Source organism: Stenella coeruleoalba, assembly GCF_951394435.1.
Source record: "Stenella coeruleoalba genome assembly, chromosome: 17".
Classification (NCBI taxonomy): domain Eukaryota; kingdom Metazoa; phylum Chordata; class Mammalia; order Artiodactyla; family Delphinidae; genus Stenella; species Stenella coeruleoalba.
In genome coordinates, this window is record NC_137163.1 from 24,644,702 (window position 1) to 24,671,808 (window position 27,107).

General features: G+C 32.7%; 1 protein-coding gene across 3 annotated transcripts in view; it reads left to right on the plus strand.

The window, feature by feature from the left end:
- CSMD3 (CUB and Sushi multiple domains 3) overlaps positions 1-27,107 on the plus strand; it is a gene marked incomplete at its 5' end in the record, with an annotated part of 1,071,061 nt that overhangs the window by 1,000,577 nt on the left and 43,377 nt on the right. For all 3 annotated transcript variants that reach the window (XM_079901374.1, XM_079901375.1, XM_079901376.1), the window contains 8 exons: positions 2,741-2,914; positions 4,940-5,113; positions 6,547-6,732; positions 8,652-8,825; positions 10,958-11,140; positions 14,155-14,331; positions 24,168-24,347; positions 25,958-26,131. In XM_079901374.1, coding sequence (XP_079757500.1) covers positions 2,741-2,914; positions 4,940-5,113; positions 6,547-6,732; positions 8,652-8,825; positions 10,958-11,140; positions 14,155-14,331; positions 24,168-24,347; positions 25,958-26,131 — 1,422 coding nt within the window. The remainder of the gene's footprint in view (positions 1-2,740; positions 2,915-4,939; positions 5,114-6,546; positions 6,733-8,651; positions 8,826-10,957; positions 11,141-14,154; positions 14,332-24,167; positions 24,348-25,957; positions 26,132-27,107) is intronic.

The following is a 27,107-nucleotide window of genomic DNA, read 5'->3' on the forward strand; positions in this document are numbered from 1 at the left end:
TGTCTTTCTGATAATAACCATCCAGACAGGTGTAAGGTGACACCTCTTTGTGGTTTTGATTTGCATTTCCCTGATGATTAGCGCTATTAAGCATCTTTTCATGTGCCTGTTGGCAATTTGTATGTCTTCTTTGGAAAAATGTCTATTCAGATCTTCTTCCCATTTTTTAAATTGGACTATTTGGGGTTTTTTTTATTATTGAGTTATATGTGTTCTTTATATAGTTTGGATATTAACTCTTCATCAGTTATATGATTTTCGTATATCTTCTCCAATTCAGCAGACTGACTTCTTGTTTTGATGATAATTTCCTTCACTATGCAAAAGCTTTTTAGTTTGATGTAGTCCCATTTGTTTATTTTTGCTTTTGTTGTCCTTGTCAAAGAAGACGGATCTAAAAAATTATTGTTAAGGATGATGTCAAACAGCATACTGCTTATGTTTTCTTCTAGGAGTTTTATGGTTTCAGATCTTATACGTAAGTCTTTAATCCATTTTAAGTTTATTTTTGTACATGGGGTAAGAAAGTCATCCAGTTTTATTTTGTTGCATATAGCTGTCTAATTTTCCCAATACCATTTATTGAAGAGACTGCCTTTGCCCCATTCTATTTTTTTGCTTCCTTCATATTAATCGATCATATAAGTGTGGGTTTATTTCTGGACTCTCTGTTCTGTTCCATTGGTCTATATGTCTGTTTCTGTGCCAGCACAATGCTGTTTTGTTTACTGTAGATTTGTAGTATAGATTGTAATCAGGGAGTGTGATACCTCTTGCTTTGTTCTTTCTCAAGATTCTTTTGGCTATTTATGTTTCCATACAAAATTTAGAGTTATTTGTTTCAGTTCTGTGAAAAGTATTTTGATAGGTATTGCTCTGATCCTGTAGATTTCCTTGAGTAGTATGGTCATTTTAATAATATTAATTCTTCCAGCCCATGAACATGGGGTATCTTTCCATTTGTTTGTGTCATCTTCAATTTCTTTCGTCAGTGTCTTATAGTTTTCCAAGTACAAGTTTTTTACCTCTGTGATTAGACGTATTCCTAGATATTTTCTTCTTTTTTATGCAGTTGTAAATGGGATTGTTTTCTTAATGTCTCTTTCTGATCATTCATGGTTAGTGTATAGAAGTACAACAGATTTCTGTATATTAATTTTGTATACTGCAACTATACTGAATTCATTTATTACTTCTAATAGTTTGTAGCATCTTTAGAATTTTCTGTATATAGTATCTGCAAATAGTGATAGTTTTATTTCTTCCCTTCCAGTTTGGATGCCTTATATTTATTTTCCTTGTCTAATTGCTGTGGCTAGGATTTCCAATACTATGTTGAATAAAAGTGGGGAGAATGAGCATCCTTGTCTTGTTCCTGATCTTAGAGGAAAAGATTTTATATTTTCACTGTGTAATATGATATTGGCTGCAGGTTCTTGTCATATATGCCCTTTATTGTGTTAAGGTACATTGCCTCCCTATATCCACTTTGTTGAAAGTTTTTATCAAAAATGGATGTTGAATTTTGTCAAATGTTTTTTTCTGCATCTCTCGGTGTGATCATATGATTTTTATCTTTTATGTTGTTAATGTGTATTTCACACTGATTGATTTGAAGATGTTGAACCATCCTTGCATCCCTGGAATAAATCACACTTGATCATGGTGTATGATCATTTTAATGTATTGTTGTATTAGGTTTGCCAATATTTTGTTGAGGATTTTTGCATCTATATTTATTAGGGTTATTAGTCTGTAGGTTTCTTTTTTTGTGGTGTTTTTATCTGGTTTTGGTATCAGGGTAATGCTGGCCTCATAAAATAAGCTTGGAAGCTTTCTCTGCTCTATAATTTTTTTGGAGAAGTTTGAGAAGAATAGCTATCTAATCTTTGAGTGTTTGGTAGAATGCACCAGTGAAGCCATATGGTCCTGGATTTTTGTTTGTTGAGAGGTTTTTGATTACTGTTTCAATCACATACTAGTGATTGGTCTGTTCAGATTTTTATTTATTCAAGAGTCATTCTTGAAAGATTGTAAATTTCTAGGGATTTATCCATTTCTTCCCGTTTTTGTAATTTGTTGGTGTATAATTGTTCCTAGTAGTCTCTTATAATTCTTTATATTTCTGTGCTATCAGTTGTAATTTCTCTTCTTTCATTTCTGATTTTATTTATTTGAACCTTCTCTCTTATTTTTAAAGAAAGATTTTTTAGCTTAGGTAATGCTCTCTATTATTTTTCTATTTTCTATTTCCTTGATTTCTATAAATGTCTTTAATATATTCTTCTGTCTACTTATTTTGGCCTTTTTTTTTTCCTCTTCATTATTTTGCTCTTCTTTTTCCTTTTCATAAAGTGAAATACTGCTTGTTTCATCCTATATCTTTCTTCTTTTCTAATAAAAGCATTTAACACTGTAAAGCTCCTCACTAAGCATACTTTATAGGTATTCCTCAAAATTTTACATGCTATATTTTCATTTTTATACATATTGAAATGTTTGCTAATTTCCTCCAGGCCCAACTGTTACTGGAAGTGTGTTTTCTTTTAATTCCCAAATAGTAGGCATTTTGTTAAGTATATTACAGTTATCTTAATGTTATATAATTGTGTTTGCCTTATTTGTGGCATACTTCTAAGTAAACATTTAAAGATTAATAATGTTATATATGTATACAAATATACAAATCATAATAAAACTTAGATCACAATATTAAAAATATTATTTTGACCAATTTCAGCGGGCCACTGTGGAATTCCAGAGCTTATTGTGAATGGTCAAGTTGTTGGAGAAAATTATGGATACAGAGACACAGTTGTTTATCAATGTAATCCTGGTTTTCGACTGATTGGTTCTTCAGTGAGAATATGTCAACAGGATCACAACTGGTCTGGTCAACTTCCATCCTGTGTGCGTAAGTAAGCATGGCAAAAGTAATTAGAGACCTCTGTTTAGTTCTCTTGAAATTACCAGTAATTTTTTTCTTAGGTAAGAGAAATGATTATATAGACAGATCCACACATATGTACGTGTGTGTGCACGTGTGTGTGTGTGTATTTAAATAACTAAGTTCTCACAGTGCATTTTTTTATACTGACACACACTAGTCTTTAAAGTAGGGTGTGTTCAGAAGCATATAAAACCATCCACCATGAAAGTGGAAGAAATATTAGAAAGTCTGTCATTACTTTGTGGATTTGGAACAATTTTGGAATTGTTTTAATAAAGATCTTACTAGTTCAACAAATATCCATCTGATCTTTTAAGTTAATTTAGATGTGAATTTACACATGAAGGATAAAATGAATTTTAAAATAGCTGAGTAATAACTCTAGTATTTTTTCTTACTCCACTGAATACCCAGCAGTACACAGTATTTCATATCACAGTCTATCCTATTTTGGGTCAGAAAGTAAATTATCCATATATTTCTTATTTTTTTTCTCCTAATAATTTCCATCAGCAATCACTGACATTTGTATTAAAAATGGTGTTAGAAAATTAGAATAAACACTGTAAATGCGTTGTAATTTTAACACTATAGGATCAAATGATAGAGATTTTGGATGCTTCAGAGAAATAATGTGTGGGTCTTTAAGTATGGGTTCACAGGAAATATTTAATTTGTGGCCAGTTACATCCATATTTATAAATTCTATCATTGTCAAATTCTTATCCAATCAACAGAATTTTTTTGGAGTTCTAGTTTAATAGAAAATACATTAATGTGTTGAGATTTAATAGGATAATAGAACATATAGTTAGCAAAATTGTTTCTCTGTGGTGTGTGTGTATAGGGGGCAGACAGTTTAATGATTTAAAGACAGCAATATTATGCTGGATCCATCCCAGATTTTTTGCCTTTCATTATATCAAAGCATAGGCAACTAATACCATTATTTTTCTTGCTGAATAATTGAGACTATAAATGGAAATTTGCCCTTGGGGTAAAACAGGTTTCTTTATCAATAATTTTAAACAAGAATAAGATGCAGTTACATTTTCAAATGAATAGGTTGACGTTAACAATACAGCTGTAAATTAATTGCTCTTGGGTCATTTTTAAAGTACTAAAAGTGACTTGGGTCTTTCACTGTGCCCAGTTATGAAGCAGTATTACTGGACTTCCTGTGATTAATAAAGTGAGATAATGCAATAAAACAGTTCACAGGAATACAGAGTGTTTGGGAAAAGCCAGCACTAAATGAACTCTAAAAAAGAACCAAAACTCTAAACGATGTAAATAATGCATCTAATTGATACCATTATTTCCAAAAAAACTGTGCTAAATTATGAAATATCAATAGTGAAGAAACTATACCAGTAAGGTTGATTGGTTTAGGGAATCTTAATATTGGTATCTCAATATGTTAAGAATTCTACAGCATAAGGCATCATTTTTTATTGCAGTCACATAAAGTTATTCTTCAAGCAAGATTTTGCTAATCTATTAATCATAAAAATGGTTGGATAAATAATATTAAAAGAAACTATTTCAAAATTAAATACAAAAAATTGCCTTCATTTATCTGCAATTCTTAAACTTAACTAGAAAAGGAAATTTGGTTTAGTTTCATTCCTTTTGCCATTAACTAGTGATATGAATTTCAGTCATTCCCAAATTTCTTTGAATTTCAGTATTTTTCCCTAAAATGAAATAGAATGAAAAGCTATCATAGAACTTTAAATATCTGTGTACTACTTGCATGTAATTACTACAATTATAAATAATTGTCTACTTACTAATATAATACTTCTATATTAGACTATTTTGGCATTCTAAATTGTTCCTTTGCATTAGTAAAATTACTTTAAGTATATTTTCATATGAAAGTGGCCTTCTTTCCACACTCTTTGAAATGATTAAGTATAATTTTCATGTAATAATTGATAACTATTCTGTTCTGTGTCTCTCCCACCCCGGCCCTGTTGCTATTAGCTGTGAGCTGTGGTCACCCTGGTAGTCCAATTTATGGAAGAACAAGTGGAAATGGATTCAACTTTAATGATGTGGTAACATTCTCTTGCAATATTGGGTATCTTATGCAAGGGCCAACAAAAGCACAGTGCCAGGCCAACAGACAGTGGAGTCATCCTCCACCAATGTGCAAAGGTAAAAATCTAACTATATTCCAGCTTAGGGCATGGTAATAATGTGTCTGTTTAGACACGCATGATAACATTTGAAACAGTTTGGACAGAACAGTAGAAAATTTTCAGCTAATAAAGCAAAAATATTTAATATTGATGTTATCTCATTAGCAATGCTTTCCTTTTTCTTATTTTTTAACATTTTTAGAAGTCAAAACTGACAAACTTTATTTCAGCTGCTTAACTATGTTATCTTGTACCTATTTTATGGCTGTATATAAAATCATTTATATTTTTTTTACTTGCAGTTTGCTTCATAATCAATGGAACTTTTCAATTTTTTAAATATTTTTTATAATTTTTATTGGAGTATAGTTGATTTACAATTTTGGATTAGTTTCAGGTGTATAGGAAAGTGAATCAGTTAAACATATACATATATCCACTCTTTTTTAGATTCTTTTCCCATGTAGGTCATTACGGAGTACTGAGTAGAGTGAGTTCCCTGTGCTATACAGCAGGTCCTTATTAGTTATCTATTTTATATACAGTAGTGTGTATATATCAATCCCAATCTCCCAATTTATCCCTCCCCCTCTTTGCCCCTGGTAACCATAAGTTTGTTTTCTGCATCAGTGACTCTATTACTGTTTGGTAAATAAGTTCATTTGTACTGTTTTTTTTTTTTAGATTCCACATATAAGCAATATCAGATAATATTTGTCTTTCTCTATCTGACTTACTTCACTCAGTATGACAATCTTCATATTTTTGGTTAAACAATGTTTGAGGCCTAGGGCTTCCCTGGTGGCGCAGTGGTTGAGAGTCTACCTGCCGATGCAGGGGACATGGGTTCGTGCCCCGGTCCGGGAAGATCCCACATGCAGGGGAGCGGCTAGACCTGTGAGCCATGGCCGCTGAGCCTGCGCGTCCGGAGCCTGTGCTCCGCAACGGGAGAGGCCACAACAGTGAGAGGCCCGCGTACCGGAAAAAAACAAAACAAAACAAAACAATGTTTGAGGCCTAAATTACCATGATACCTGCATTAGACGTTTATTTATTGTTCTCTCTATAGAAGTATATTAAAGATAATTGTTTTGTGTTTTTTCCACTTCCAAAGATGTATATTTTGTATTGTCTGATAAAGTAACAACCAAATTATCATTTTCTTCCATTTTCTAATTGTTTAAAGCTTGAAAGGTTAAATCTGTACTCAGTGTAATATTTAGGAGTTGCTATTGTTCAAAACAATTTTGCAAAGAAGTTTTCCTTTTTCCAATATTTTCAGCCAAACCAATTTCAGTCCATTATATCCCATTAAAATGTTAATATTATTCCTTGAATCTTTGGTTTGTTTGATTAAATTTACCTTCAAAACTACGTTTCTAATGGAAATCTATATAAGTATATGTATATTATTCCAAACATATATTTCAAAATTTGTCATTTGTTTAGTGGTCAACTGTTCTGATCCCGGAATTCCAGCCAATTCCAAAAGAGAAAGTAAAATAGAACATGGGAATTTCACCTATGGCACTGTGGTATTCTATGACTGCAATCCTGGATATTTCTTATTTGGATCTTCAGTTTTGATATGTCAACCAAATGGACAATGGGACAAACCTTTACCAGAATGTATCAGTAAGTAGATAATGGGAACTCTTCCTTGAGATAATGCCGTGGAAGGAACATGTATATTTACTGTCTTTATGAAATATTTAGGGCTGTGTATCAGAAGAAAGCATATTGATTGTATTGTCTTATTTTGAAACTACACTTCCCTATATCCTGCCAATTCAATGCCCAAATGCCATTTTTATTAGTAGTAATGTGATTAATAGTTCTCTGTCATCCCTTGATTTTGAACCTTTATGGAGCAGATAGAATATTAAAAGCAGATGTATTTCATACTCTATGATGTTACCATCCCATGAGAATAAGCTATATTTTTATTTTCTATTGTACTAATATTTCAAATTTCATTTAAAGCAAAATTAGTTTAATATAAACAGCTCGAAAATACTTGAGAAATTAGACAAAGGTGTTACTTAATACTTACTGACTTTAAGTATTTATTATATACAGGTACATGCACATAAGAACTGTTAATACACATCATCTTTCAAGTCAGTCAGCATACGAGTGCATTTTGTTATATGTTGTGATTGTAGAATATAAATAAAATAAATTATAGCAGCTTTGCATACAATTAACATGTGTAGTGAGACAATAATTTAACAGAAATAAATCAAAATTTTGTGAAGACATAGAGAAGTGAACATGAATTCTAGGAATTCAGTTTATTGATAGGTCTCAAATATATTTACATCTCAGAGCTGATGAATCTTGGACATGATAGGAGAGAGAAGAACTTTATAGATTGAAGGAGTAGTGTATCAAGAAAGCATTGTGCAAATAATTTTTGGTTATACTAAATTGCTAAATTATAAAATTATTTTATGATCATGTTTTATTTAAGAGGCACTTTCTTTATGTTCATGGGGTAAGATTTTTTGAAAAATTAGTGGCATCATTCATGTACTCATTCACAAACTGACAAAGAAACAAAACTTTATACAGTGTCTATCTAATTTCATATTCTATGCAGATAATTAAATCAATTGTTGATCCCTTGCTTAAAATGCATTTGATTTCTTTTTGTAGACTGACTAGTCTAATGGTTTAAGTAATTCACTTACTTAGCCTTGTGTGGCTACAACATTAAAGTTAAAAATCTTTTGTAGGACCTGAAAACATGAACTCCTTCAGATTTTCTTAGCTCTTATTTACTTTTTACCTTTTCTTTATTTCCTATAGCACTCCCTGGTACTGTGCTAAGTACTCAGGGGTTTTATTAAGTTTATGTCTCCTTGTGTGCTATTTAATACTTTAGAGTCATATTGTGCTCAGTATTTTTCCAAGTTACAACTAAAAGGGGGCACACAGTAAGTTCCCAAGCTACTTCTAGCTTATAAAGATAATTCTCAATGTGTTAACATCTGATTCTGCTAGGCTTAGCTGTGTTTTGGTTGATAAGCCACTGAGTATTTTCAGGACAATTTATTCATTAATGGCCTGGAGTGGAATCTGGACTACATTATGTGTAGTCTACATTGTGTGTCACAGATCCACCTTCATTCCCTCTCCTTTACCCTTAAGTTTTTCCCTTTTAATTTTTGTATAGGCTCATTTTGAATCCTATATGACCTTATTTAGCCAATCCACATCACTCCTCTCCCTAACTTTCACATCCTTATCTAGACACATACATACTTCCAACCCATGCACATATGTATATAAACACACACTCACTACCCCCACACATACAATCTTATACCGATTCAATCATTTAAGTTTACTTACAATGTTCCTGTTAAACTCATGCTCAGGGTGAGTGGGATGACAGAATAACTCCTGTAACTTCAACTGTCATATAGATATTTGATTTCTGGATGATGTGTATATTAGAGCAGATAATTCTGATTTATTTCATAAAAAGTTGGTGTAGGTTGTTTGATAGAGATATAAAAAATTTTATATTCAATAATTATGTATTGTAGTGATTGACTGTGGACACCCTGGCGTTCCTCCTAATGCAGTCCTGTCTGGTGAGAAGTATACCTTTGGGTCCACTGTTCGCTATTCCTGCACAGGAAAGCATACCCTTCTCGGCCAGTCATCAAGGACTTGCCAATTAAATGGCCATTGGAGTGGATCACAACCTCATTGTTCAGGTACCACTTGGAAAATTGGATGATATGTGTTGGAAATTACATTAATAGTATTATTATTATTTGGAATATATACACAAAACAATCTAAAGAGGTACAATAATACATTTCTCTTTTAAAAATCTCATGGGAGAAGCTGTAACATTTTTACATTTATTGGAATTCTTCTTAAGGTAATATGAATTTAGAACACAAATTAATACTGATTTTGTAAATGATAAATTACAGGTATATGTTTTGAACTGTGTTGTATCAAATGTAAGTGGTGTTAGGATGCTACTCTCTGTGAAGTGCTTTTTTTATTCATTAAAATAGCTAACCATTCAAGCTTAAGTAGCTATTCCATTTTAGCAGATATAAAATATGTTTCCCTATAAAGCAATGTTATATCAGTAGTTTCCTGTTAGAATTCAGTTCTTTGTAGATGAACTTTGTAAGCAATCAGTTACTTAATAGCATAATTTTAAAATAAAGCCCTAAATGTTTTAAATTAAACTAAGCCAATAATTTTTATGAAAAACATTTATTTTCCTAATTTTATTATTAATAGACAACATATAACTCCTGAGTGTCTATGATCCCAATAGAGTTTTCTTAGAATAAGTAAATATTCAGTGTACTTTTAATTAATAATTTGTTCACAGAGTGAGTATTTGAAAAATCTTTTTTGAGCTGTTTAAGTTACTGTTTTTCTTCAGAAATTGTATTTCAGTTTTACAGCTGTGATTTCTCCCTACTTGATACTATTTATTCTGTTTTTACCTATCAGCCAGATATTGGTGCTCATTTTTCTGCCTGTTCTTTCTACTTACATATTGTCCATTATCTTTATATTATTTTATCTCTGTGGAGATCATATGATGACTTATTAGGAGTTGTTTTACACTATTTTTCCTTTAGAGGTAAAAGTTGTGAAATACTTAGTTTCAGATTCCCCTTGTAATTGTGGTTAAACCCTATGAAATAACTACCTGGTACTTCAAATTTAATCTATAGATTTTTAAAACTATCATAGTTAATTTACTCACTCAGCTAACTGATAATACATATAACACACATCTCTCTCTGTGTCTCTGTCTCTGTCTCTGTCTCTCTCTCTCTCCCTCTCTCCCTCCCTCTCTCTCTTTCTGTCATACACACACACACAGGATTGATTGGGAAACTACTACTTAGTTGTAAAAATAATCTGTACACATATATTTAAAAGTGAAATAGTGACCTTAAATATTTATGTTATTATTAATATTTCATCACATGAAGATGAGGAAATATTAAGAAGGATTCCAAATACACAGGGCGTGTCAAAATAGGCATCTAGATAGACAGAAAGCACTGTCAATGCTTATGTATTCAACTTTCTCTGTCTCTCTTTCTGTGTCTCTCTGTTTCTCTCTCTCTCTCTCTCTGTCTCAAAAGTATACTAATACTGTGGCAACTTTAATTAAAATTAATTAAGAAATGATAAAGAGACAGTAAACCCTAAACACTATAATCAAAAGAGAAACACTTTGGCATGAGCAAAAAATCCGTATTAAGAACTTAAGTCAGAGTTTCTAGTCTTTGTTTACAATTTATTTTTATATCTTCATGTATGAGAAGTATGCAGCTTATTCATTTTTGGTCAGTGGTCATTGATAGAGAAGATTAGGGGGTGAAAGTTTAGAAATACTATATTTTAACATTTATATTTTCCAGTATATCACAGTTCTGTTTTAACAGAAACTGATTCAATTCAGAGAAAGAAAGATGAAAATTGCCAAGTCCATGTTTTAAATTTTAATTGTATAAATCCATTCTCATTTGAGCCCAACGAACTGTCAATTATAAATTTTCCATTATGTCGGTTAAGAACTAGATTCTGGAAATACTAATGAAATATCTTCAACTTATTGAACGTCTCCAAATATCACTGGTATGGAAAATAACACCATACTCTGCAACTATTTTCTTTTTCCTTTAGGCTTTTTCTTATGACTGGAGTCAGATAGGAAATATGAATTACGATTTTACCCAGTCAACTTAGCATGTTAAAACACAACATGCACAAAAACAAATTCCTACAAGAATGTTGGACTAAATCATAACTTAATAAATGTTCATTGAAATAAGTTAACTTGAACTGTACTGAATTGCAGGTGATGCTACTGGTACATGTGGGGATCCAGGTACTCCTGGTCATGGTTCTAGACAGGAAAGCAATTTCAGAACCAAAAGTTCTGTACGTTTTGCCTGTGATATTGGTTATATCCTTCATGGCTCAGAAGAAAGAACATGTTTACCCAATGGCAGTTGGACTGGAAGGCAGCCAGAATGCAAAGGTAATCTCAAGTAGAAACTAATAACATTGATGATGCTGGAATTTAATGTGTATCAAATTCAACTGGGTGCTGCTCATGAAATTACTCCTACCAGTTCTTGTCCTCAACCATGGAATAAAAGCAGTATCATTCCAGTTTTACCAACACTGTCCTATAAGAGAAATATGATAGATAACAATTATTAAGTTATTAAAATTATCTCTCATGGATCATTTATATACATTGTTCACATCACAGTAGATATCAGGATTGGAAAAGTTAAAAAGAATTTTTTTTTCCCTTTATCACAGTGCTCTGTATTGTTGACACCACTAGGAAAAAATTAGGTTGTTCTCACATCAACATTACCTCATGATCTGTTTTAGTTTTCAGGTTTGTAGAAATGGAAAAATATAAACAGATGTCTAAGTATAAATGATATTTTTATTTATAGGTATTGCTCATAACTAGAATTCTTAATATTTGGGGTGTTTAAGTAAAATTGTTAATTGTTCTGACTGATTCAGAGTAAACATAATTTTTACAAGACTGCCTAGAAAAGGAAATGTTGCTGGAAAATTACCCTTATAATTTAAATTGTTCTTTTTGAGATTATTTTAGTGCAAAAACTAAACTTGCAAAGGTATGTATGAAATTTACTTGATGTTATACCAAATGTATGGGGTTTATAAATAGAAAACAATTCCCAATAAAACCTTCTTGACAGTTTTTTGATTGACTATATTTTCATACACTTGTATTATGTTTAAAATTAGTATCCATATTCTAGGAAAGATAGTTATCTTTTTTATAACTGGACTAAATTAATAATCTTAAGAGAGAATTGCAGCTCAGTTTCTATTGGGAAAGGATGGGAACAAAGTTGTGGAGCAAAAGACACTAAGCACACTGTCTTCACTTTATTTCTCAAACTTACTTTCCAAAGGCAAAGTCTTTATAGTGATGTCGTACATTATGTGGGTGATATCTAAGCCAGCTCTTTGCTCAGCTGAACTGCAAAATATTTTTAGACGAAATGCAACCTGGTGCTGACCTTGTTTTGTTAATGTACACATTACAGATAAAATAGACCTAGGAGTTGTAGCAAATAAAACAGAATTAATATTTTCCCCATAAAATGGAGTTCATACAAATCACTTAGAAAAACAGATTCTAGCAGATGACTGGAAAGAGGAAATGAACAGAAAATACACAAGAGCAAAAAAAAATTGCAAACTATAGAAGAAATTCTACATAACTACTAATCAGAATATTACAATTAAACATCAAACGATCATTTTTCACCTGCTTTAATATGAAATTGTAGCGTATGTGCAGCAAAACTAGAACTTTAAAACATTTCTAGAGGTTTTTTAAAATTATATTTTAGATTAAGTTGATAAAAATGCATATATATTCTTAGCTTTGATTTATTAACTCCACTTTTGAGGAATTTTTTTTTCCTAAAGAAAATAAAAATATTGGGGCTTCCCTGGTGGCGCAGTGGTTGAGAGTCCGCCTGCCGATGCAGGGGACACGGGTTCGTGCCCCGGTCCGGGAAGATCCCACATGCCACAGAGCGGCTGGGCCCGTGAGCCATGGCCGCTGGGCCTGTGCGTCCGGGGCCTGTGCATCCGGAGCCTGTGCTCCGCAACGGGAGAGGCCACAGCAGTGAGAGGCCCGCGTACCAAAAAAAAAAAAAAAAAAAAAAAAAATGGGACATGGTATTGGAGAGGATGTGTGAAAATAAGCAAACTTTCACACTATTGATACAAGTGTGTATTTTTCTAATATCTTGGGTAACACTATATATACTTAAAAATATTTTTCAGAATTAAAATTTTCCAGAAATTCCACTTTCAGAAACTTATCATAAAAATAGGATCAATGTACATAGTTGTATATATAAGCTAGAGTACATTATAACCAAAAATGATAGAGAAACTAAACTAAACTAAATTTCATGTTTATCAGCAGGAGATTAGTTAGGTAGATTATGAATACACACATAATGGAAAACTCTCCAGGTACTAACCTTTATGAAAGAAAGATGCCCTAATTGTAATGTGCAAGATGTATAAGTTTTCTGTCTACACACACATACACACAAACATACAGCACCATTACCAATGATCGACAAAATTAAATATTTAAGATGCAGCAAGAGATATATGTGGTACTTTCTGAAATTATAAGTACACTTCATAATCGTATAGATAGCAAATTCTGTAAAGTATTAAGATGCCTTCTTATACTACAACAAAATTAGGTACTGCATTTGACATAGGCTTGCTTTTTATATATTTAAAAAATTCACTGATGCCATTGGTGGCAAATAGTTAAACATAATACAGAATAATCATATAAAGCATTTGTGTTTGTGACTCCTATTTAGGATACATTGAAAACTTAATGAAAATCATTCCTAGAATTTTAGTGACTTTGTTTTTACTCAGTTAATTTTTTGTACACTTTGGTCCAGAAATAGAGATTATAAAGTTTTAGTGCAAATCAGTTATATACTTATATAAATAAAAACATACATGATGCTTATAATATTTAAGCGTGTTTTATATCTGTTTTATTACAAGTATAATTATAGTAAATCAGTGTATATTTTATATCTGTTTTCTTACAAGTATAATTATAGTAAATCTTTGTTTCTTCTCGTTACATATCTTCCAGTTTTACATGAGCTGCTTTTTAGGCAGAGACTCTTAAAATTCTTCTTTGAAAGACTTTGTGTTACCCCAAAGCAATACTCTCAAGTAATTACTGTGCAAAGTTTTACCAAAATGACTCACAAAATTCTTTAAAAAGTAGCTTTTATATGATTTGTATCCCAGTAATTAAACTAATAAGATATAAATTCATCTTGAATTTCAACTCCTTATAAAAGAGAATTCAATGCTTATTTTAGAGGATTTTATTGCTCCTTTGGATAATCTGAAACAATCATTTAGTCCTTAACTTTTTGTGAGAGGATTCCTAAATACACTATTTTTATATATACTCTTAACCATTTTGTTTTATAGCTGTACAGTGTGGTAACCCAGGGACAACAGCCAATGGAAAAGTCTTTCGGATTGATGGCACAACATTTTCTAGTTCAGTCATTTATTCCTGCGTGGAGGGATATATCCTTTCTGGACCTTCAGTTAGGCAGTGCACAGCCAATGGAACGTGGTCTGGAACTTTGCCTAACTGTACAAGTAAGTTTCTTCTCAGTATTTTGAAGTATCACTAGGTATGTGAAAAATAGTTATATAAACATGTATGTGTGTGTTTTGTAATTAATCAAACCAGGCAAGGTTTTGAATATTTGTATTGTCCTTCACATTAAAAGATGATGATAGTGTTACGGTTCAAGTGTACACTAGTGAGTTTAAGAATCAGTTGGCTTCCAAGGTATCACATTGGCAGAGAAAAGAGGGATCACAGAATATCAGTGCTATTAAATGTAATTTTACAGTATGTTAAAAACAGAGATGAATTATCAGCTATAATCAAGACTAAAAATACAAGGAATGTACTTTCGTTTTGCCAATCTAGCACATATTAATTGTTGACTTGGTTTTTGAAAAAGCAGACTGATTATTTTTGGGTTCGTGAACTATTGTCGGAAGTCCTGATGGCTGATTTGCCCTCTTGAGATGTTAAAAAATGTGGCATTTCAGAGATTCAGCATCATAATGAAATTACCCACTTGTTGGATTTTTTTAATGTATTTAAAATTCCTATATATAAATTAATGTCTATATATGGAAAAATAGAATTTATTTAACTAACAATAATCTATCCATTGGAAAATCACTGCTGCTTATATTAAGAAGAACTGCAGTAGCATCATGTAAATCATGAAATTTTTGAAAGAAGAGCTATTTTAGGATGTGTTCAGAGACTCATTCAAGGAGTCATGAGACGTTGCTAAAGCCCTTGAGTGAAATAGGCTCTGAGGAGACTAATGGAAGTTTCTTGTGTGTTGAAATTTGAACAGATTATACTTTTGCTGTAGAGGCCCTCATTAAAAGTCGTTTGTGAATATTAACATAAATGGGCGTAAGTAAAATTTGTAAATGAGAAGCATGTTGCTTCCAGGATCCAAAAAGATGCTGGGCTTATTTTAGTGTTGTGGTGTGGAGAAGGTCAATAGTTCTTGACAGTGTCAGTGGTAGAGCAGCCCTTTGCTGACCTAGTAATTCCCAGAAATTTACTAAGGAGGCAGGCCTTGTACCATGTTTGGGCGAATGATGCATCCCCCACCTTTTTCTTTAGCTCTTTTGTGAGTATTTGTATTTCCTGAATAAATAGCTGAATTAATCTATTCAGAGGAGGATGCTGTCAAACTAATGCCATGTCATATCTGTGATTCTTGAGAAAGTTAGTTGTAGTTAATATCGTGCCTGAAAACTGTTGAGATACTTCGTGTATATTGTGTCTCTTCAAAGGTAAAGGCACACTATGGCTGGAAGGTCGTTGAAATAAGCACTGAATAGAACATAACAGCCAAATGTGCAATAGCAAAGTATTTCTCAGTTGTTGATTTGAATCAGTAACAAGTTATATTCCTGGCCTTGTGTCAGCACCAGATACTGTTACATCTAATCTTTGCGAGTAGTTTTTTTACTTCACCTTGGGCAGTTTTCTCATGGCTTAATCAGTATTCTGCCAAATAACTCAAGGAGTTTTCTCCTTACGTCTCCAGAGATCTGTGTGTGTGTCCTCTCTTGTATTCTGTCTCACTAAGTCTGTCCACTTTGTTGTCTCCTGTCCAATCCATCTTTTCAACTCAGGGAGTCTGCCGGGCTCTGCATGGGGTCCTTCTCCCTGTGCCACAGCCTGGAAACTCTCTTTGGGCAGTAAGACGAGGCAGTCATAGCAATCACCTCATTTGTTTCCTGTCACTCAAGGATCACTGTGCTTTGCTGCCTGATGAAACTTGTACTTTTTTTGAGGGGGGTGGGATTGGGAAGTTGTTTCAAATGGAGAGTAAATTCTTCCTTGTTTCTCCATCTTGAAGGAAAGAAGTCCTCCTACTTACTTTGAAAATGTCTCATTTTTTAAAATACTGAACATTCTAACAATTAAGAAATATGCTTTACTGTTTTCATGGTACACCACCCCAATCTGAGCCTTTAAAACTCTTACCTAGTACCCTTTAAGAATTAGCTCAAACGGCACATTTGGCAAAAGCCTTCTTAGGGCACTTCTTCCTCATATCTGCTTTGGCTAAAACTGATCTCTCTACATTGTATAACTCTTTTATGGCAGTTCCTTACATCACTAAACTATAAACTTAATAGGGCATTAGTAACTGGGGCTGTTTATATCATTGACCCTCTAGCAACTGATACATAAATTGACCAAGTAAATAGTTGTTGACTGACTCAGATATCTCATATGAATTTAATTTAGCTATTAGTGCACATGACTTACCATTCCACTCCATTTTAAAATACTTGCAGAGGGGGCTTGTAATTTATAGATAACATAGCACACAGTTTCTGGTATATAGTATGTTTTCAATATATAGTTATGAAAAAGAAGGAAATAATGAATATATTCAGAATAAAGGAAATATACTGAGTAACATTTCTTTTCACATTGAATAACAATTTTTTTTATTCATGGATAAATACCTAAGTCTTTTATTTAAAGTATTTTCCAACTTTAGTAAAGAAAAACACATACTAGTTCTTAAGATTGAAAATTAGATTAAATTTTTTACTGAATTGTTTTTGGTTTTCCTTAGGAATTTTTAAACAAGTTAAAAAACACTCAATTCAACACAGACCGGGAGCAAATAACATATCAAAATTTAAAGTCTCTTTTTTATGTCAGTTCTTCAAGGAGAAATATTGTGTTGAGTAAGGTATTTCAAGCATTAGCTTTTAAATGATGAATTGCTATTAAACTAGAAACTGAGAATTTTAACAGTTGATTTACTTCACAGCAAACACCTCAGTAGCAACCCAAACCAAAAGCAAAAATAAAAATATCCTTCAAAAAGAAACACAGAGAGAGGTTTCAGTGGAAATTAAAACAGATTAAACTCCTGTAATTAAAGAATCTAACATACTGAAAATTTTATATGTGGTGATCTGTTGTTGATTAGAACAAGTGTTTCAGAGTCCTTCTCATTAATTTGCAGTGGAAGTTAATTTCAATATATGATTGATAGAATCATGTAATTTTGGAGCTGGAAGAGATTGTATCGTAGACTTAAATGCATAGGTCAGGAAATTGAGGCACCAAATCATTTAACTGATTTACTGAATACTGACAGAGCTCACCACTAAACAGTTATTTCTGCCACATAAATGGATGAAATTTCCCATTAAATTAATTTTTTCATTTCTTATATATACCAGAAACATTAAATTCAAATAAAGCATATGTTTAATAAATTTTGATTTAATGTAATTGCCTTTTGTAGGCATTATTTTTCTAGTATCTGTATGCAAGGACATAAACATGAATTTAAAATGAATTAAATTAAGTATGAAAAAATTTAAAGTATTGAACTAAATTTCTAAACCAAATTCCTGATTCCAATTTTTGGAAAACCCACCTAAAGAAAACAAAATCTTCCTTTTTTTCTTTCCATTCAAAGTGTTACTATTTCTATTCATAATAAATAAATTTGTCATTGCTTACCATTTGTTAGGATTTATGTTAAGTGCTTTACACAAGTTCTCTCACTTAATCCTCAGAACAGATCTATAAAGTATATACTATTATCCTTTCTATTTCACATTTGAAGAAATGGTATCTTACAGAGAAAATATAACTTTCTTTCCTGTGCTAACACAGCTAGTAAATGTAGATTCTAAGATTTAAACTCAAGTCTTTTTAACTCAGGAAGCAATGTTATCAAGTTCACTTCATTTTCTCCTTCTGTATTTTTCCTCCTCCTTGTTTTCTTGCTTTATTTCCTATTTTTTTTTACCATAGTCAAATATATTTGACATGATATAAATATAGAGCATTGCTTATAAGGCATATGAAAATGTTTTGTTAATTTATAGCCTGTTCCTCTCTTACTTTTCCAATTTGTCTACATTTACCAATTGGAGTTCTGCAAAGTTATGTCATTTTTTAATGAGCTGATCACTTGTAAAATTTGTGTTTGCTCAACAGTACTTTCCACTCAAAATTGCAATTTTCTCTATATAGCTTAGCAATAATTTTTTGGTTATCTCAAGATGAGAGTTCAAACATATAGTACAGGTATGTCAATAATCTAAATCTTGCAGGAGATGAAATATTTTAATATGATGAGTCAAAAGAAAAGAACAGGAGTACTGTTGAATCACATATATTATAATTGAAAATAGGGATCTGATAGATTTAGGACAATATCAGTTGAAAGATAAAATCAACAAGATTGATTACATGACACACGTTTCAATATAGGGTGATTTGAATAGGAAAGAATTAATAAAAGTCTTAAAATATAGTTGAATAAATCATCTAGTTACAATGGTTGAATGAAAGTAAAATATAAAGAATTGAATTATATTTAGATTTTTTTTCTACATTTTAAAAATAAAATTTTGGTTACTTTAAATGTTTTCCCCCTCCGTAACTGGGCTAGTTATCCTTAGGCAGCTAGTACCTCCTGCATAGTGATAATCAAAGGAGTGATCCAATTTTTAGAATATTATTTTATTTTTAACTTATTATGGTAATATAGTTTATATAAAATACAGTTTAAATGAAATAGAAAGAGAACCGCGGGTATATAATATAATTGGATGACTTATGGATTCAGTTAATAAAAAATCATTTACCCAGAACCTATCATAGAGCCCTTTGCCAGGAACTGGCAAATTTTAGTAAGGTTGGTCTCTGGTCTCTAATATTTCACACGCAGTAAAGTAGCTTTGGCATTTCAAGCATTTTTGCCCTTTGAGAATTTCCTACCAGAGTGATTTGCAAATATACCTTTTATTTGCTTGATTTCCCAGCAGCAAAACAAACACACACATGCACAAACACACACAGATTTTTTTGTTCTTAAAACACTCCTTTCCAGTCACATGTGTAGATGTGTCACCTGTGATTTTCCTTATCCATTTTCATGATTTTAGAAAACATTTCTGGAATAAACACAATTTAATAATAATGGTAATGCCCCTACTTTTCTTCCTCATATCTAGCCTTATTACAGATATTGGTAAAAGGATAAAATGCTCCTCACATAAATTCTAACTGCTAATATTCTCCAGCTTCAGATTATAGAGGAATTGAGAAATTGTACACTTAATCTTTCTCTAAAAATATGCCTCGAAACCAAGAACTCTTCCCTCTTCTCTACGCCTATCCTTCTGCATCTCCAGACAGGTCCTTATTAAACCCACCACCAGTGCTGGAGTATGAAGTTTCCCCCAAATAACTAATTTTCTCATGGGTGAGTAAAAGAATATATCATGAGATCAAAATCATGCATTCAAATATCGTGAACACTTTGGCAGAGAAATTATAAATGTTAAGAAACATCCACAGAACTTAAACCAAGCTGGAAGGAAAAGATATGTGCTACAATACCAAGAAGCTTGTAACAGTGTCCTGATTTTAAGATTTGGTGAAGTCCCCTTCTGTAATGTTCAGACTGAGAGAGAAGATCTAAAAACTAAGCACAAGTAAATACTCATTAAAAACATATATACATTTTTTGTTAACACAGAAACCCTTCAAGATACTAATAGTATGGAAACATTATCTTTCACAAAATCTAACAGGCAGAGCCACCTCTGGTACCTAGGGCACATAGTGTTTGGGAAAAAGATACAATCTGTGCCAGGACAGGGCTTGTCAAGTAAGGATTGGCTGTCAGGTCTAAAGAAAAAGAAGAAGAAGAAAAAAAAAAAATATATATATATATATATATATCTGTATATGTATACAGATATATATATATATATATATATCTGTATATAATTTGTTTCTTGGATATTTTTTTTAACCTACCAGGACTTCTGTTTCCAAACTGATCAATGCCCTGCATCCTACAAGTCATTTGGGCCAGGGACAGCATACTTAATCATATCCAGTGATGAATGAAACTACAGCTTTTTGTTCCAAATACCCAACACAGAAATGGCTCTTACCCAATCTTTTTTTTACCAGCCTGAGAATTCTCATGGATTTTTTTTGTAGAGGATAGGTCAGGGAGCTGGGCTAGTCTTACACAAGAGAAAGCTGGGGGCTATCCCAGAATGAAACTGGGGGAGATGAAGCTAAAAAGTCATCTAAATCTTCTCAAGAAGAGAGAATTATCCTTCAGGGCAGCGGTTCTCAGACAGGGGTGATTTTGCTTCCCAGGGGCAATGTCTGGACATATATTTGGCTGTCACATTGCAGGTGAGTGGGATGAACTGTTGGTATCTAGCAGGTAGAGATCAATGTTAACCCCCCCCCCCATGCATAAAGCAGCCAAGAATTATTGGTCCCAAATGTCATAGTGCCAGGGTTAAAGTTGAGAAAACTTACCTTACTGAGATATAAAAAGGAAACTAACTTTTGCGTTGGGAGATTATGTAGAATCAGAAGTGTTACCGGGGAAGTGGCTTGAGCACCTTTCTGGAACTTCATTGTGCTACAGAACTCTGTTCTGGACTTGAAACCCAGCAAAGCACATGTGTAATGATGTCCAAGCAAGCATGTCCATTGCTGCACTGTGTACAGTGGGAAAATGATGGGATAACTCAAATATCAGTCACAGGGGTTTGGTTACGTGAATCATATTGCATGTATATCCATGCAAGGGAATATCATGTCATTAAAAACAAGTTAAATGGATCTATATGTATTAACACATAAAAATGTTCATTAGATATTGAGTAAAAAATGAATTCTGTTGTAAAAGTGTGGGTAATGTGATCATATTTTTTTTAAAAAATGCATATTTATAATGTTCATTTAAGAAGTTAAAAGAGAAAGTAGCTTTGAGGTGGCATAGATTGACTAGAATTAGTACAATTATGTTTTATATTTAGAATAGAGGTTATATACTTAGATTTATCATAAATGATGCCAAATAAGCATCAATTACATGATAGAAGCTAATTAGACAAGCTCACACAAAACCAAACTCAAACCTTTCAAACAATTCATGTGTTTTTGAGAATTTGAGTTGTTTAATTATTCCTTACATACTCATTCACTCATTTATTCTTTAAACAACTATTTTACTTAATCTCTTATGATGAGTCATGCCCAAGACTAGGCTCAGAGAATACAGTAGTGTAGAAAAGAGACAAAATAACTGTCTTCATGGAGTTTATTGGGTTGTTGGGTGTGTGGATGCATGCGTGTGCATGCGCTTTTGCTGTGTGCATGCACTCTTGCTGTGTGCGTGCACTCTTGCTGTGTACATAAGGGATTTGGTGACCTTAGAAAAGATTCTCTTGCATTAAACCACAGCACCCTGTTGTTAGGCACTAATGTCTCTGAATTTTAGGGGAAAGCCCTAAAGAGCTACTATTCTAAGGTTTTGCCTAAAAAAACCCCGAAAGCCTCTTTTTGTTGCTGAAAACAAGCTGGTGGTGACTGAATTGACTTGTGGAGCAGGTGCTGTTTACAAAGATTGTTGCTATTGGAAACTTCCTCTTTGACCTTTGCTTCATTATGAAACCACCAGAACAAATCCTTCTAAAGCTGTTGTTATCAGGCATTTCATTCATGATGCTGCCAAGATATGCAGAACTCTTCCTCAGTCTTCTCTAAAATAAACCCTCTGTCTTCTTTCGGTGGCTACATCTCACTCAGCTCATGTGCCTTACGACTGGGTTAGCTGTTCTTTCTTGCCAGAATTCTAATTCAGTCTGTAAAGCGCTGCCCAGAAAACAGTAACTATCTGTTGGTGTTCTCTTTAATTTTCCTTCTTCTTAGCTTTGAATCTAGATTAAAAATATAAAATAACAAGTAAAATAAAATGAAGTCTTAAACTCATTTTTATATGATTACACGTTTTAAAACTGCAAAAAGAATTGACATCTTATGGTAAACAAGTAGGATTTGATTTCCTATTCAACTCAGTTGTACGATTTAAAAAATATTTTCCTTGTCAGTAACTAAAAGAATTAAAATCATCCTATATACAAAACTCTTGTTAGGAGTCAGATAGAAACACTCAATGAGTGATTTCAGCAAACTCTTCAGGGCTCTGAGCATTAGCAGGCGGAATGTTGTGAATATTATTCTTTAATTTAAATGTCATCATTCATGGTCCTAAATTTCTTAGGCTCAACAGATTAGAATAATATGAAAAAAACCTTGACATTCATAATTTTAATGGTAAATTAATAAATACGATATAATTTAATTGTCATTAAGGTCTTCTATGTCTTAATCTATTTTTAGTCTTTAACCCTAGACTTCCAAAATGGGAACTATTAATTAATTACTGTTAATTCAAAATAAAAATGAGACAGTATAACTTAGATTTACCTGGTAAAATTATTTGTCCTTTTATGAAAAAAAAATTCAAAAGGCAAAACAAATACTAAAAGGCAGGTATGCCACATGTTTTTTGTCTCCAGAAAAGGAAAAGTGATGTGACCTTTTGTGTTTTCCTTTTTCTCTTAGCCACCAGAAAGCGTTTAGCCAAGCATGCTTAAATCATGTTTCTCAAAACAGCAAGTGCTTTTGTGGCTTATATATGATCTCTGTTATGCTTTGTTCTTAAATGCCATATTTAGACTTAATTCTGTTTCCTATGCTGTCATCAGTCTTTTTGAAAGTTTTTGTGTGGCGTCATTTTATAAATGAGAATATTATATATGTAATTTGAGACAGCTTTATGGACCAGCATGATTGTTAGGATCTCGTGCTCAAAAGCCTCCTGTGGTTGGTGTTTAATGCTCTGTGATCACTGTCTCAAAATTTTTAATGATTTAATCTTTGAATTTGTGTTTTATAATCAAAGCCCACTGGGACAATGGAGCATGTGCTGAAGGTTTGGAGAGTCTGCTCTTGTACAATTTGCCTCCCTGCCTCCCTGTCTTTCTAGGATGGGTTATAGGCCTTTAGCTCCCTACCACCTGCTGCCCCTGGCCCTGCCTGGCCTTCCCACTCCCACCCCTGCTCTGGGCCACTGATGCCTTCTGCCCAGCCAGTCCATCATGTCATTAGCAGAAGGAGGCTCACACTTCACCTCTGTTCTTCACCCCTTTGTGGGGTCTGGGTGCAAGCGTGGGTGGGGCTGCTTGGATTTGGCTCTATTCATGGAGTCTTGGGGCAGAGGCAGGGCAGCAGCTAACCCTTTCCTAGACTGGCGATACAAGGCAGATTTGGCAAGCAATTGACAGAGGCCTCTTACTCACCCCTAATCCAGGAAGCAAACACATTCCAGAGTGGAGGTCGCAATTTCTTGAGGATTTTTCTGTCACTTGGGATGGCAATGAGATGATGGAAATGGGAAGTTGATTTCTCTATCCCTAGCTCTGGCATTTTCATTTTTCACTAGGCCCACAAATTATGTATCTTGCCCAGTATGTGATAAATTCACATTTTATAGTTTATTCATTCTTTCATTTATTCAATAAAATTATTATTTTTGCACCTAGCATTATGTTAGTTAAAAACTATGATAATATCCAGTTGAGTGGCACTGTGCAGAAAATATACTCTCAGTCCAGCAAGCCTGATAAATTAGAGATTTCAGTAACCATATATAGGAGTATAAATTTCAAATGTTATGTTAGAAATCTCAATCCTATAGGAAAGCTTCTCCATGATTATTTAATTCAGGTTAGAAGAGGTTACCACATCAGAGTTTTTTACAACATAATAGCATACTAACCTGGCCTTTTCGAGTCTAAATGACAGTTTCTGAGCCATGTGTATAGAATCTGTAATAAGTAACTGATCATAATCAGGAATTGCCAGTATGTGGTTTAAATATGCTTATGTTTTATCATTAAAAATGAGCATGATAACTAATTTTCCCTACTTTTATATTAAGTATGGCATATGCTTACTATTTCTTTCCATTAAATACATGCCACATTAACTATCTGCTCTTCCAATCCAATATTGATAGTAATCAGTTGTGGAGACCCAGGTATACCAGCCAGTGGACTGAGATATGGAGATGATTATGTGGTTGGACAAAATGTTTCCTACATGTGCCAGCCAGGCTATACAATGGAATTGAATGGTTCCAGAATCAGGACTTGTACAACTAATGGCACTTGGAGTGGAGTAATGCCAGCTTGTAGAGGTATGATAATGATTTCTTCAATATTTATAAGTGATAACCACCACATATTTTCTGCATTAATATGCAAATTTAAAGTAAATTTAAATAGTGTTTTTTTGTATTGTTTTGCTTTTTTTTCTGGTACCAAAATTGAGTGCTTTAAACCATATAGATAATAACATATAAGATTTTAAAACATTTTAACAAAAACATTATATCTCATTGTAAGTAATGATAATGAACTGTCATACAACCAAAATAACAAAAATATCATGTTCTGTGCTATGTAATCACCATCATCATTTATATTGATTGATGAATACTTAAAAGAGCATATAACCATAATGAACCATAATGAACTAGAACTTTAACTTAACTTTTACCTGGGTCGAGTTATTCATGGATGGGAAGAAAAACTTTCTATAATTTGAAAACAATCAGCGTGAATTGTAGAACTGTACTTTTTCTTAAAAGGTAAACCTGTTTCTTTAAAGAATGCAATCTAGAAGTAATATTTTAGTCAATATAGGTGTAAGTTTACTACTTTATGCTATTTGTTTTTCCATTGAAAATATTTTCATAATTTTTTGTCAATTATTTTATTTGTGAAATACTGTAGATACAATGTCAGATAATTTATACTGTTTTATAGTAATACTGATTGTTAATCATCGAGATTTCTCATTAAGGTACATCTCTAAATGCCTATGAATTGCGAGTTTAATATCTCCCTGATGTAATCTAACACAAAAGAATAATACCAATGTGTTTCTTTTCTTCTTGATTACACAGTTGCCTAATCAGATCACTATAAATATACAGTTAGTCTGTGAAAATATATGAACAGACATTTTATATTTTATACATTATTAAAATATAAATATAAAATATTTCATACATTATTAATTGATTCTGATAATGACAATGTTATACAACTCCCAAAATTTATTTATATATGTTGCTAGTCATCAAAATAAAATCATTCCTCATTTTTAGATTTTATAATTGGTACCCCTCTTTTTCCCTTCACCTCTGTCACCTTATCTAACTCATCTTTGCTCGAGGACAACTTAATTTTAAAAATGAATGTTTAAAAATTTTATAATGCATTTAGAAGCTATATAGTAAGTTTTAGCATATGAATCTAAGTGGTTGATAGAACAAAATTTGGATATTTTAATGAGATACATAATCTGTGTTTTCAAAAATATCACAGAATTACTCCCAAATTCCTTGCTACAATGCTGACACTTTATATAGCCAAACAACCCAGCACTTCAGTCTTTCTAAATGTCACTGGAAAATAATTTTATATAAAACCAGTAATTTATCAGTTGCAGTATACTGGATAGAAGGTCACCCTCTCTTTGCCTTCCCTTCGATGTCAGAAAGCTTGTTATTTTGTAAGAGAATATCTGACAACCAGTAGCCATTATGTTGCCAAGTAGTCACATCCTGGAAAGACTGATTCCAGGGATGTTTCAGGAATACTACCAGGAGAATAAAACATGCCACACCATATTGTCCTCCAAAAGGTTGAATTAGCACATATGCCTCTTCTAATGATACTTATTTTTTTAACACCAGGATATTTCAACAGCTGTGTCTAATCATTTTTAATGTAATTACAGCTGTTACCTGCCCAACTCCTCCCCAGATTTCTAATGGAAGGTTGGAAGGAACAAATTTCGACTGGGGCTTTAGTATTAGCTACATCTGTTCTCCAGGCTATGAACTATCCTTTCCTGCTGTTTTGACCTGTGTAGGGAATGGTACCTGGAGTGGAGAAGTACCACAGTGCTTACGTAAGTATACTTTCCATACTTAAAATTATGTTTTCACTCTCCTAGAGCTACTTACTGTGATTACAGCTGTTACATAATTTTTTTCAGATTTTTCCAGGACAAATATGAGATTGTTAAGCTCTTTCCCATGCATAATTAAAATTCAATTAAAATCAGCATTTACCAGTGTAGCTATTTTTTATGCAATCCAACCATTATGTTCCTTCTGCTCTAACTTTTAGACTAAACTGCTTTGTTTGCAAAACACACTCTACATTTTACACATCTTGTTTTTTTGGGTGATGTCCTCTACTCAGGTTTATGTTCCTTAAAGGCAGAGATTTTTGTTTTTGTTCACTGTTGTACCTCTGGTATATAGTGCAATCCTTGGCAGGTATCAAACTTAGAACGCTATAGTAATTAAGACATTACAGCATTGGTACAGGGATAGAAGGTAAACCAGTGTTAGAGAATAGAGAGCACAGAACCATTTTATTGATACTTGATGTATTATAGAACAAATCAGTGGGGAAAGAATGGACATTTCAATTAACGCAATAAGGCAATTCGTTTACACACACACACACACACACACACACACAATCTTTGTCTCACACCAAATAGCAAATCAATGTCAAATCATTAGGGAATTAAATATAAAAGTTTTAAATATTACAACACTACCTAAATGACCTTGAAGTAAGAAAGGATCTCTTAAAATGTGATGCAAAAGCTCCACCCATAACTGAAAAAGTGGAAAAAATAAGCTACATTATTAATTTAAAATTTCTCATTTCAAAAGGCCAATCATAAACCTGATAGTTTATTTGAAGAGCTTCCTATTAAGTGATTGCATGCCACCATTTTGCTGGCCCATCAGATCATTCATATCACATTTGCTACAGAGAGTATTACTAACCAGTTTTATTGAGCATGAGACATAAAACTAATTTACTTCTGCAATTGTGGTCTGTTAGACTTCAATTTATGCAACATC